Below are 13,445 nucleotides of genomic sequence, written 5' to 3'. Positions count from 1 at the left end.
GTTCCTATCTACAGGGGATTTAGTCTGAGATCACACCATCCTTCTATTTACTGACTGCTGCCAGGCAGGACTGAGTTCTCGAGAGCCACAGCTGACCCTCCTCCCAGCAGTGGCATGTTCCATCCAGCACAAAGCAGACCTCCCAAAAAGGACCTGACAAAACTCTCCCTGAATACAGAGAGTCAATCTGAGTGTGTTCCCTAAGAATTGGAAGAGGTTTTCCTCAAAGAAGAGTTCCATAACTTCTTACTACCTTTTCTTCCTTGGACAGGTCTCCACACTTGACAGCAGCAGATGTCCAACAGCAGCAGCTCCATCAGCCAGTTCCTCCTCCTGCCCTTTGCAGACACACGGGAGCTGCAGCTCCTGCACTTCTGGCTCTTCCTGGGCATCTACCTGGCTGCTCTGATGGGCAATGGCCTCATCATCATCACCATAGCCTGTGACCACCACCTCCACACCCCCATGTACTTCTTCCTCCTCAACCTCTCTCTTACTGACCTTGGCTGCATCTCAACCACAATCCCCAAATCCATGGCCAATTCCTTGTGGGACACCAGGGCCATTTCCTACACAGGATGTGTGGCTCAACTCTTTTCCTTTTTCCTTTTGATCGTCACAGAGTACTGTCTTCTCACTGTCATGGCCTATGACCGCTACGTTGCCATCTGCCACCCCCTGCACTACGGGACCCTCCTGGGCAGCAGAGCTTGTGTCCACATGGCAGAAGCTGCCTGGGCCAGTGGGTTTCTCCTTGCTGTGCTTCACACTGCCAATTTATTTTCACTGCCCCTCTGCCATGGCAATGCTGTTGACCAGTTCTTCTGTGAAATCCCTCAGATCCTCAAGCTGGCATGCTCAGACACCTATCTCAGGGAAACTGGAATCATTGTAGTTGGGGCATTTATAGCTTTTGGGTGTTTTGTGTTCATTGTGGTGTCCTATGTGCAGATCTTCAGGGCTGTGCTGAGGATCCCCTCAGATCAGGGAAGGCATAAAGCCTTTTCCATGTGCCTCCCTCACCTGGCCGTGGTCTCCCTCTTTCTCAGCAGTGCCATGCTCACTTATCTGAAACCCCACTCCATTTCCTCCCTATTTTTGGACCTTGTAGTGGCATTTCTTTACTCAGTGTTCTCACCAGCAGTGAACCCCCTCATCTACAGCATGAGGAACCAGGAGCTCAAGGATGCCATGTGGAAACTGATGACTGGATGTTTCTAAGCAGCAATATGCTGCTTATCTTATCCTGCAGATCGCTGACACTGTAACTCATGTTAGTCTGTGCTTAGTAGGTTTGCAGGGTTTTTTTAGTGTTGAGGGGTTTTTTCATTCTTTTTTCTCTAGGCTATCTTAGAAATTGGATTTGGACTTGGTAATCTCTTGAGATCCCTTGAACCCCTAAAGTTATGTGATTCTGTAACACAGTCCATAATCGTCCCATTCCTATAGAGTATCTCCAGGTTTTGTGTGACCCAGATTCTGCGTTGTGACGAGCTATCCTCTCTTTGCATGAGGTCTGCTTGCAAAAGACCAAAATTATTCCTGATTTTTTTTCTTTTACAGAAGAAAAATAAGAAATTTGCAAACACAAATATATCAGTTGAATCACTTGACAACTTGGGTATTTCCAGCATTGGTACTGTTGACAGCAGAAGAAATACACACGTTTCCCCTATACCTGCATTATCATCTGTCTGCCTCTGTTATGTCCCTCATCATACAGGTGTTTCCAGCTCTCTTCATATAACAGCCATGCCGAAGGACATGTTTTTACCCAGACCAGGTAGATACATGCACTTCACTTTTCTGCTCTCTGGTGTCTGCTTTGAGCTCAGAGAGTTGGAAACATCCCATCATTCAGATGCCTAATGAACTGTTCTGTCAGGAGTTCAGTGTGCTGAGAAGTGACCTTTCTATGTATCCAAATAAAAGTGTTCTGGGAGAGAATCTCCTCTGAAACCTGACCCCCTTCACACGCTGCTTGGCTGTAGCAGGCAGCTGAGGAGAGAGATTTCAGGGTTATTAAATAGTTGTTCTGTTTGTTGTCAGAGAAATCTGTCTGTGCCTGTGAGCACAGATGATGCCAGGAAAAGTGTTGGGAGTCCCAGGAGGCCAGTGAGGGACCTGCTGGGCTTGGGGAAGAGCAAGGTTCTCCATGCAGGGTTGGATCTCAAGAGACTGCTTTTCCTGCCTGTCCAGATCTCCTTAGGAGACCTCTGGACCAGCCCCCATTGCAGCATGTTGCTGAACTTTCTTCCATGATCTGAGATATGACAGAAACTTCTTTTCCTATGAAAAAATCCTCCATTGTGAAACTCCTTTGAAATTTTCATCATTCAAACTCACCTCTCCAATTAGTCATACAAGTCTTAATTTTTTTAATTAAAATGTGTTGAAGAGCCATGCTTGTAAGGGATTTCTGGGTGTTAATGAGTCCCATGGTGTCTTTTCTTCAGAGTCCACAGACCTCAAGATACCAAAAGGACACTCAAGAAACCTCTCAAGAAGTTCAAGTCAGGAGTAATGCCCAAAGTACCTTGAAGCACTAACAGGCCCCACTGGGAGCCATTACTGACAAAGCCTCCCCAGGGGCTCGTTAGAGCAGACAATTGGAGGCCATGAGGACAAACACAGGCACAACACAGGCAGCTCTGATGCTGAGGACACCCTGGCTTGTTCTGATGAAGCAGAAATGCCAAGCACTGGTCCCCAGCCCCTGGGCAGGGAGATCCTGACCCTCACCTGTGTCTCAGGACTCTTCCTTGGGATGTGGGGAGTGTGACACCAAGGGAAGGACAGTGGTATAATACATTGTGCCCTCCCCTGGGTTGGGTGCAAGGAGGCAATGATGCTCCATGGCCATGAGGACAATGTGTCTCCTCTGAGGCTCTGTGGCAGGGACATCAACTATAGCCAAGGGGGCAAAGACCTCGTTTCTATCAGGCCCGTTCAGCCTGTCCAGCACCCTCGGCCATCTGTACCACAGTCCATCCTACAGCTCCCCACACCTGTGCCTGTTTCCCTGCAGGCACCTTATCCCCTTCCTGACCATGTTCTCAACCCATGATGTCCCTGCCTGTACGGCTGTCTCTCCGTCCTCACCAGCTGTTCCCACAAACACAAAGCCACCAGCTGACCCACTCTTCCTCAAAGTGACATTTTACACCACAGCACTGCCCTCAGAATGATATTTCTTTAGCCTCACGTCCACTCTGACCTTCAAAGCTGCAGTTTCACATGGACTTCCTTTCTTATGTTCTTTCCCTGTAGCACATGAGGGCTTCCCTCAGGCTGCACTTCCCCATGCTAAAGAAGGTCTCTCAGTCTCTCCACACAAGACCCCTAACTGTATCTGGTCAGACTTTCTGTGACCACACAATTGTTTCTCCACATTCCACCAGACCGGGGAGCCCCACACTGGGACTGACTGCTCCAGAGGTGGCTTCACCAGTGCTGAGTCCAAATGGACGAGAAGGGTCCTTGTCTGCGTGGCCACTCTCCTCCCAGTGCAGCCCAATGTGCTCATGGGCAGATCCCTGTTCAGCACCTCTGACTGCTATGGCATCCCCTGGAATGACCAAATTCTTCTCCCTCCAGCCTGTTCTCCACCCGTCATGTCTGAGCCTGTCTTGATGTGTGGGTGTTGTGCTGGAACCTTTTGTCATGGTTTCATTCCAGCCAAGAGCTGGACATCAAGAGGCCACGTTCTCTTTGGGAGGAGGATGTGGGGTGGGAGGGATTGGAGACAGGGGGAAGGGAGGGAAATGAAAACAAAAAGATAGTAAAACATACAACACTGGTGATGCCCAGTGCAGTTTCTCACCAAACCACACAGCTCAGGCTGTACAGGTCAGAGCCCTGCACTCCTCCCCCCCACCAGCCCCCTTTATGCTGAGCTTGATGGAATTGGCATGGAATACCCTCTTCGGCCAATTTTGGGTCACCTGTGCAAGTTTGTCAAGGTCTGTTTGAAGGGAAACTCCATCTTTTTAATGATCCACATGTGCTTGCAGGTGTCTCTCCAACTTGTGGTGCCTCCAATGAAATGCCAGCAATAGGTGTTAGAGACCCTGGGACTCCATTGCTGGACGTTCAGCATGTTCAATGTTGGACTATGGAAGAGCCTGATAATGACCGCTGGCACTGTTAGGACTGTTCCCTTGGCTGGGAATTCATTAGTCCCAAGGTTTATGTGGCTGCTTGTGTACTCATGGGGAGGTTTCAGGCCAGGAACATCTGCCATCCCTCACACCTTTTGCTTGGGACGTACTGATGGACGTTTAACAGTTTGGAAGGTGGGTGCTGGTATAACCGGAACATATAGCACCATATTACTACCCTGAACCTCCCCTTTTACCCCACAGATTTCCCTATATCCACCCCCAGAACCCTTGTACATCATCCCCACACCCCTCCAATCACCCATGGGTGCCCACACAATTAACCCTCCCAGCACCCCTGGTGCCCCCCCCAAAACCTAATTACCCCCACCCCTTCATTTTCACCTCCAAATCCCCTCATATCTCTCCCAAACACTCCTCTACTCCCTCCAGATGCCCTGCCTTCTGCAATCATGGGTGCCCTCCACACCTTCATCCTGCCCCCCAGCACACCCTTAATCCTTCCCAGGCACCCTGGCAGGCACCCCCCACCCCCCTGTATCCCCCTTGGCCCCCTGCTCCCCCCAAAGAAATCCCACTCATACACCCCAAGCATTTCCTATGCCACCCACAGGTTCCCTCCAGAACCCATGGGCGCCCTACCTCACTCCCCAGCACTGTGTTAAACCCCCAGCACAACTGGTGGTCCCCCAACACCCCCCATAACCCCAAACCTCCTATTTTCCCCCTCAAATCCTAACATATCTCTCCCCAGTATGCACTATACCTCCCTCAAAACACCTCCCCGACCACCTATGGGTTCCCCCCAATTTAACCCCCACATCCAGCCCAACCTTAAACCTACCTAGTACCCCTGGTTGCCCCTCAAATGCCTCCATAAACCCCAAACCCCACCCTCCCCCCAAAAATCCTCCCATGTCTCCCACAGCACTACCCTGTGTCCCCCATGCCCCGCTCCCCCAGCACTAATGGGTTCCTCAGCACCACTTAAGCCCCCTCAGCCAAACATTAACAACCCAGCATACTCTATACCCCCCAGCACCACATTACTCCTCCACCCCCTTCCTTTTCACCTTCAAATTCCACCATACCTTCCCCCAATACCCTGCCTCAACTCCTACATCCCCCCCCAGCAACAGTGTCCCCCCTCCCTCTCCAGCCCTATCTTAACTCCCCAAGCATGTTTATACCCCCAAACACCATGCAACTCCTCAAAACCCTGCTGTAGCAGGGGGCAATATGGTGCTGAGGGGGTGTGCAAGTAAGTGCTTGGCAGGAGAAAGGTCTCCTTTATGCCAGTGCTGAGATCAAGCATGTTCACTCTTGAATGGGCCATCTTGCTTTGCCTCATCCTTCTGCTGGCTCATTTTGCTCCTGGGAATGAGCTGTTGTTCCTGAGCCTGTTCATCTGCAGAACGGAAGGGACTGGCATGGATAGAAATAAAGCAGGTGTGTTTGGAATAGCAGGAAAGGGAATGAGGAGAAAATGCCTTTGTCCTACACTGTAAAAAGCCCAACACCAGCCCCACCCCCCAAATAAAGCAAGGAAATGGGAATAGCACTTCTGAAGGTAAAGGAGACTTTGCAACAGGTGATAGAAGTAGTGCCACAGAATCAGAGAATCACAGAAACACAGAACATTGGGGGTTAGAAAGGACCTAGAAAGATCACACACTCCAACCTTCCCTGCCAGAGCAGGATTATCTAGACTAAATCATGCAGGTGGCTTTGAATGTCTCCAGAGAAGGAGACTCCCCAGCTTCTCTGGGCAGTCTGTCCCAGTGCTCCGTCACCCTCACAGTGTAAAAGTTCCTCTTTACACTCACATGGAACTTCCTCTGCTCCAGCTTGCACCCATTGCCCCTTGTCTTATCACTGACCATCACTTAGAAGAGCCTGGCTCTGTCCTCCTGAATCTCACCCTTTATATATTTATAAACATGAATAAGGTCACCCCTCAGTCTCCTCTTCTCTGAGCTCAAGAGGCCCAGCTCCCTCAGGCTTTCCTCATAAGGAAGGTATTCCACTCCCTTAACAATCTTGGTGGCCCTGCACTGGCCTCTTTCAGCCCACACCACACCTTGAGTGCTGTGTCCAGTTCTGGGCTCCTCACCATCAGAAGGACATTGAGGTGCTCGAGCAAGTGCAGAGAAGAGCAGCCAGGCTGGGGAAGGGGCTGGAGGGAAAATCCTATGAGGAGTGGTCGAGGGAGCTGGGGGTGTTCAGCCTGGAGAAGAGGAGGGGAGACCTTACCACCACCTACAACTACCTGAAGGGAGGTTGTCAAGAGGTGGGCGATGGTCTCTTCAGCCAGGTAACAGGTGATAGGACAAGGGGAAATGGCATGAAGCTGTGCCAGGGCAGGGACAGATTGGATATTAGAAAAAAATTTTACTGAAAGAGTTGTCAGGGCTGGAACAGGCTGCCCAGGGAGGGGATTGAACACATCCCTGGATGTGTTCAAAAAAAGGGTTGATGAGGTAGTTAGGGATATGGTTTAGCATAGGATGGGAATGGTTGGACTTGATGATCTTACAGGTCTTTTCCAACCTTGTGATTCTGTGATTCTTTCAAGGAGTTCTCTGTCCTTCTTGAACTGAAGGGCCCAGAACTGGACCAAACATTCCAGGTGAAGTCTTACTAGGGCAGAGAAGAGGGGGAGAAAGGCATCTCTTGACCTAGTAACAGCACCCCTACCAATACACCCCAGGGTGCCATTGGCCCTCTTACCAAGAGGGGCACATTGCTGGCTCATGGTCATTCTACTGTCTACCAGGACCCCAGGTACCCTGTCACTCTCCAACAGGCCATTCCCCAACTGTCGCAGATGGGACAGGTAAGAGGGATACACTTCACTCTTAAGAGAGAGGCAATAATGTGTTTATTGATATAAACCAAAAGGGATGATGGAAGAAAGTTCAGCAGCATGCTGCAATGGGTGCTGGTGCAGACATCTCCTAAGGAGATCTGGACAGGCAGGAAAAGCAGTCTCTTCAGATCAAACCTGCCTGGAGAACTTTGCTATTCTGATAGAGCAGCAGTTCCCTAACTGGCCTCCTGGGACTCCCAATACTTTTCCTGGCATCATCTGTGCTCACAGGCACAGACAGATTTCTCTGACAACAAACAGCAGTTAAACATGATGCAGTTTAATAACCATGAAATCTCTCCCCTCAGCTGACTGTTACAGCCAAGCAGCATGTGAAGGGGGTCAGGTTTCAGAGGAGATTCTCTCCCAGAACAGTTTTAACCAGATACATAGAAAGGTCACTTATCAACACACTGACGTCTTGACAGAGCAGTACACTAGACTTCTTAAAGATGGGATGTTTTCCAACTCTCTGAATCTAAAGGCAGACACCGAACATTTTATCAGCTTCTCAATCACCAAAGAGCAAGTAGAGGTGGAAACCTGTGAGCAAACTGAAGTGCACATGTCCACGTAGTCTGCTGAAAACATGTCCTTAAGCATGGCTGTGTCATTAGGAGAGATGGAAACACCTGAATGGCGAGGCAGATGAAAAAAAATGACTAGCAGTAATGCAGGTACAGGGGAAGGTCATTCTCTCTCCTGCTGCCATAGGTAGATTTCTGGAAGTTCCTAAGTAGTCAAGTGATTCAGCTGATAAAATGTGCTTGTAAATTGTTTGTGTAAGACAGGAATCTTTGGACCCCTTGGAGGCAGACATGATGCAGCAAGAGCACAGCTCATCATTACTCACGGTCTGGGTAACAGAAGACTGGGAGACACAGCATTAGGAATGGGATGAAGGTGAACCATGATTTTGAGAACTATGGAAAACAGAATCAAAAAAAGCCCCACAACTAAAAATCTACTAAGTACAGACTCGTCCTAATGTGAGTTCCATGGCCAGCGATATACAGAAGAAGATGAGCAGTTTATTGCTGCTTAGAAACATCCAGTCATCAGTTTCCACATGGCATCCTTGAGCTCCTGGTTCCTCATGCTGTAGATGAGGGGGTTCACTGCTGGTGGAAACACTGAGTAAAGAAATGACACTACCAGGTCCAGAAATAGGGAGGAGATGGAGGGAGGCTTCAGGTAGGCAAACACACCAGTGCTGACAAACAGGGAGATCACAGCCAGGTGAGGGAGGCATGTGGAAAAGGCTTTGTGCCGTCCCTGCTGCGAGGGGATCCTCAGCACAGCCCTGAAGATCTGCACATAGGACACCACAATGAACACAAAACACCCAAAACATAAACAGGCACTGACGACAATGACCCCAATTTCCCTGAGGTAGGCATCTGAGCAGGAGAGCTTGAGGATCTGGGGGATTTCACAGAAGAACTGGTCAACAGCATTGCCATGGCAGATGGGCAGTGAAAATGTATTGATTGTGTGCAACATGGAATAGAGAAACCCACTGCCCCAGGCAGCTGCTGCCATGTGGACACAAGCTCTGCTGCCCAGGAGGGTCCCATAGTGCAGGGGGTGGCAGATGGCAATGTAGCGGTCATAGGCCATGACAGTGAGGACAAAGTACTCAGTGGAGATCAAAAAGAAAAAGAAAAAGAGTTGAGCCACACATCCTGTGTAGGAAATGGCCCTGGTGTCCCACAAGGAATTGGCCATGGATTTGGGAACAGTGGTTGAGATGCAGCCAAGGTCAGTAAGAGAGAGGTTGAGGAGGAAGAAGTACATGGGGGTGTGGAGGTGGTGGTCACAGGCTATGGTGATGATGATGAGGCCATTGCCCAGGAGAGCAGCCAGGTAGATGCCCAGGAAGAGCCAGAAGTTCAGGAGCTGCATCTCCCGTGTGTCTGCAAAGGGCAGGAGGAGGAACTGGCTGATGGAGCTGCTGTTGGACATCTGCTGCTGTCAAGTGTGGAGACCTATCCAAGGAGGAAAAGGCACAGTGAGAAGTTAGAGATCACTTCTTTCAGGAAAATCTCTTTCAATTCACTTTGTGTCTGTATTCACAAGAGTCCTTAGGAGAGCGGTCCTAAGGGCCATTTTGGGAGGCAGCCTGCGCCCCAGCAGGAGAACCCGGGAAGTCCTCAGTCCTATAGATGGGGGTCCTGAAGTGAGGGTCAGCTCAGTTCCAGCCCCACCAATGGACATGCCCGGAGCCCCAGGTAACAGTGGGACAAATGCAGCAAGGGCCGAAGGGGAAACAGCAGAAATGCTCCAGCAAAGGCTGAAAGGAGAGGGACAAACAGACAGGAACTCAGGGGGTTCTCCTCACTGTGGGCTGGGCTGCCAAAGAGAAGACTCAGCCTTAAACCCTGGAACTCTGGGTGCAGAGCCTGTGCTGATTGGCAGAAACCAGGGGATCACTGAGGAAAAGTGTCAGCACTGAGGAGGATGTCAGGGAGGTACCAAATCCCCACTGCCAGGGCATGTCTGACAGCAGCTTCTTCTCCCTCCCTGACAATGTCCCTGCTGCCTGGACCTGTCCTTGGAGCTACTTCTCTTTGCCCGTGTCCCCTCCTGCTCTGTGCTCACAGATCTCATCCAACCTGCCCTGCGCTCAACTCTGCTCTGCAGACCCCTCCTGACATCAGGGCACTGCCCCAGTGAGCCTCTGTGTGTGCAGGGCTCAGGCCAGGCATTGACATCTTAATGAGAATCAAGTTTTCACTGCGTATTCTCAAGGGGAGAAATAATTTCTCATCTACCACAGTCAGCACAGCCCACAGGAGAGGAAAAGTCAAAGCAAAGACTCTGCCTGTGGGAAAATATTCTCTTTGGAATTTCTCAAGGATCAGCTCTGGCTGGGAGCAAAGCTGACCCATGCAACACATTCTTACAGTACAAGTTCGTTATGTTGCCCTTCCCTGGGTCACTATTTTAACCCTGAGGTCCTGTCTATATCCCTGATTAAAGCCCACAAGCCAGGCTTAGTGCTGACCCTTACAGCAGCAGTCTCTGCCCCAGTACACAGACACCCAGGGCACAGGTACCCTGCTCAAAAGGACTGCCCTGTGCACCCCTGGGTGCACACTCTGCTTCACACCTCTGCAGCCATGCCCAGGAGAAGACAGCTGTCCTGCCCTGTCCCTCTGATGGGGCAGAAGGGCATCCCTTCCAGGTAGCACTTTCTAGTCCTACAGAGAACCTGTCCTCCTGACAGACCCCACACACTGCCCCATGTCCCAGCTTTAGGACATCCCTCCTTGAACAGACTCTGCATTGCCCTGCACCCACAGACATACCAGGCAGAGTGCTGTGGAGATTTGTCCTCCAGTGAGCTCTCAGCATCCGTCAGCTCTCTCAGCCTCACAGGTCTCCCCTTGGTGCCTACAGGCAGTGTCCCCAGCCCTGTGTGCTTGGCAGAGGAGCTGCTCCTGGGCAGAGCTGTCTCTCTGCAGTGCTGCAATATTTCTTCAGCTCCCACTGTCCATCCCAGGAGCCCAGCCCAGCTCACAGCAGAGCAGCAGGTAAAGACATCATACCCCCCTTCCCCTCTGGGCTCCTCCCTGGAGCTCCAGGGGACACACTTGGAAAGAAACTGAAGTTCTCACTGACATTCCCTCCCTTGGCTAGGGAGAAATCCTTGTGTCCAGAAGAGTCATAGAATTGAATCATAGAATTGTAGAGGTTGGAAGGGACCTCCAAAGATCATCGGGTCCAACCCCCCTGCCAAAGCAGGCTCCCTAGGACACATCACTCAGATAGGTATCCAGACGGGTCTTGGATATCTCCAGTGAAGGAGACTCCACCACCTCCCTGGGCAGCCTGTCCCAGGGCTCTGTCACCCTCACTGTGAAAAAGTTTTTCCACATGTTGGTGTGGAACTTCCTGTGCTCCAACTTGCAGCCATTGCTACTTGTCCTGTCTCCACAGACCACGAGTCCTTTCTCCTGATCAAACCAGAACTGGGCAGGACAAACACCCTTCCTTGTCTCCTCATGAGACAGGACACCCAGGCAAGGAGAGGAAGGGGACTCTTTCCCCTTGGGGAGGGTAAGGTGTATGACAAGTCACTCAAGGCACCTCATCCTTGCTTTGTAGTTCTGGGGCTGGAACGGGATGCAGCTCTGGCCCATGGCTGCCTCAAACTCACAGAAGCTGGGAGTACTCTTGCCCCAGTTCCAATGGGCACAAAACAGGCACCTGCTTCCTGGGAGCTACTGGTCCTAGCTCCCATGGTAATTAATGGGGGGGAGGACAAGAAGGAGGTGTTCAAACACCAACACCTGGTGAAACCTGAGGGGCCAGAGGGAGTCCATGAGACATGAAGGGGGATCCAAGGTCCAAGAATCACAGAATGTTAGGAGCTGGAAGCAACCTCAAAAGATCATCTAGTCCAATATTCCCTGCCAGAGCAGGATCACCTAGACTGAGCTGCACAGGAACACAATCAGGCGGGTTTGAATGTCTCCAGAGAAGGAGATTCCCCAACCTCTCTGGGAAGCTGTCCAAGTGCTCTGTCACCCTCACAGTGAGAAAGTTTTTCCTTTTATTCACATGGAACTCTGCTCCAGTTTGCACCCATTGCCCTTTGCTTATTTCTAAACCTGAATAAGGTCACCCCTCAGTCTCCTCTTCTCCAAGCTAAAGAGGCCTAGCTCCCTCAGTTCAGAGGCCAGCATTGCCCCTCTGCATAACAAGGACCAACTCAGAAAATTGGGACAGGCTCCTGGAATGGCTGCATGTTAAACGTGGTGTCCTGGTTTTGGTCAGGATGGAGTTAACTTCATTTGTAGCAGCAGATGGAATGCTGTGTTTGAGAGTTAAAATGGGAGTAGTGCTGATAACACCCTGATGTTTCTCGATGCTGTCAAGGACTTTCTCAGCTCTTCATGAGAAAGGAGGGGCGAAGCCAGGACAGGTGACCCAACTGACCAAAGAGAGTATTCCACGCCAATTACATCCTGCCCAGGATATCGGGGGCTGACGGGAGGAAGGCCGAGGGCGGCTCCGGGACGCGTGGTTCTTGGGGGACGGTCGGGTTCCGAGACGGCTCTGGGTGGCACGGCCTGAGCTGTGGGTTTGGTGAGAAACTGCATTGTGTATCAACAGCTTCATATATTTTTGCTCTAAAGTCCTGTCAGCATTGTTATATTGTATCTTTCTGTTATCTTAGCAAACTATCCTTATCCCAACCCACGGGCCTCTTATTTCTTGGTTTTGGGGTTATTTGCCCCTTCCTTTTCCTTTCCCTTGCCTCTCACCACCCCACCCCACCCCACCCCACCCCCCTCCCCCCCCTCGACTTCCCTTTTCCTGGCTCTTTTCCTTTAAGGAGTAGACAGCTGCGTGGATCTCGGCTCTCAGCCAGGGTGAAACCATGACAGCCTTTTTGGTGCCCAACATGGGGCCCGAAAGGTTGGGATAACAGTAGATCTGACCCTGACCCGTTTGTAATTAAGACAAAGTTGTGATAAGTACTTTGGTTTAAGCAGTCTCTGGTCACGATGCTCTGGTATTTATTGATATCGTTGATCGTGAACTTGTGCTGGTACTTGTATAAGATTTTGCTGCCCTGTCTATTCTTTAGAAAGGGAGGAGTTAACAACGGCAGCTGGTATCGTGGGAGTACAGAAAGAAATATCTACGCTGCTTTCTCTTCCTTTGGGCTAAATACAACAGCTCTGGTAACAGTGTTTGAAAATTTCCAATATCCCTGGGATATTCAAACTAGCATTGTGCTGTTGGTAGGTTTGGTGAACATGGTCCAGCTTTTGTTAAATATTAAGTACAGGTTTATGAATACCACTCAAGAGTTTTCTGCGAGACCAGATAATCACGAGTGGCAGTGCATGTGGCAGAGTATGGGCAACTACCTAGGCACTTTCTCACGCCCGATGGTTTGGAGTTTCACCCCTGAACAGTTACAGGACCCTGATAAAGTGACTGCATATCTGAAAAGAAATTGCTGTAAGTTTCCCACAGATGCACACCTTACTGCACTGTGCTGAGCCCTGGCCACTATTTACCAAATACTGCTTGATAGCAGGCAGCACTGCCAGTACTGTCAGCACTGTCAGAGGGAAAGGAATGAAAACAGACCAGCAGAGACTGTAGCTGCTGCAACCCCTATGACTGGCACTGCAGCTACTGTAACCACTGTGACTAGCACTGAGGCCACTGTAACTTCTGTGACTAGCACTGTGGCTACTGCAACCTGCCCAGCCGACGCTGCAGCTACTGCTGCCCCTACAGCAGATACTGCCGATAAAACAAAAAATCAACCCACATCAGTGTCTGTTTCTCCCGTACGAAAGAGGAAACGCACAAAGAAAGTTGTTCCTGTAGTGAAGGAGGATGAGGATGAAAGTGAATCGGGGCCATCTGACGAATGTCAGGATAAAGCAGGGCCATCCCAACCGTCTCAGGATAAGGAAGGGCCAACT

General features: G+C 50.5%; 2 protein-coding genes across 2 annotated transcripts; one reads left to right on the top strand and one right to left on the bottom strand.

Moving 5' to 3' along the window:
- Positions 1 to 294: 294 nt before the first annotated feature.
- Positions 295 to 1,221, top strand: LOC311194494 (olfactory receptor 14A16-like; the record flags this gene model as incomplete). Its single annotated transcript, XM_084267600.1, has 1 exon — positions 295 to 1,221. The coding sequence occupies one exon, from the start codon at positions 295 to 297 to the stop codon at positions 1,219 to 1,221; it is 927 nt and encodes a 308-aa protein (XP_084123726.1).
- A 6,810-nt stretch (positions 1,222 to 8,031) lies between these two features.
- Positions 8,032 to 8,955, bottom strand: LOC311194531 (olfactory receptor 14A16-like; the record flags this gene model as incomplete). Its single annotated transcript, XM_084267641.1, has 1 exon — positions 8,032 to 8,955. The coding sequence occupies one exon, from the start codon at positions 8,953 to 8,955 to the stop codon at positions 8,032 to 8,034; it is 924 nt and encodes a 307-aa protein (XP_084123767.1).
- Positions 8,956 to 13,445: the final 4,490 nt, after the last annotated feature.

The sequence above is a fragment of the Gallinula chloropus genome (genome assembly GCF_964237585.1).
Source record: "Gallinula chloropus genome assembly, chromosome: 8".
Taxonomy (NCBI): domain Eukaryota; kingdom Metazoa; phylum Chordata; class Aves; order Gruiformes; family Rallidae; genus Gallinula; species Gallinula chloropus.
This window is presented reverse-complemented; position numbering and strand designations above follow the sequence as displayed.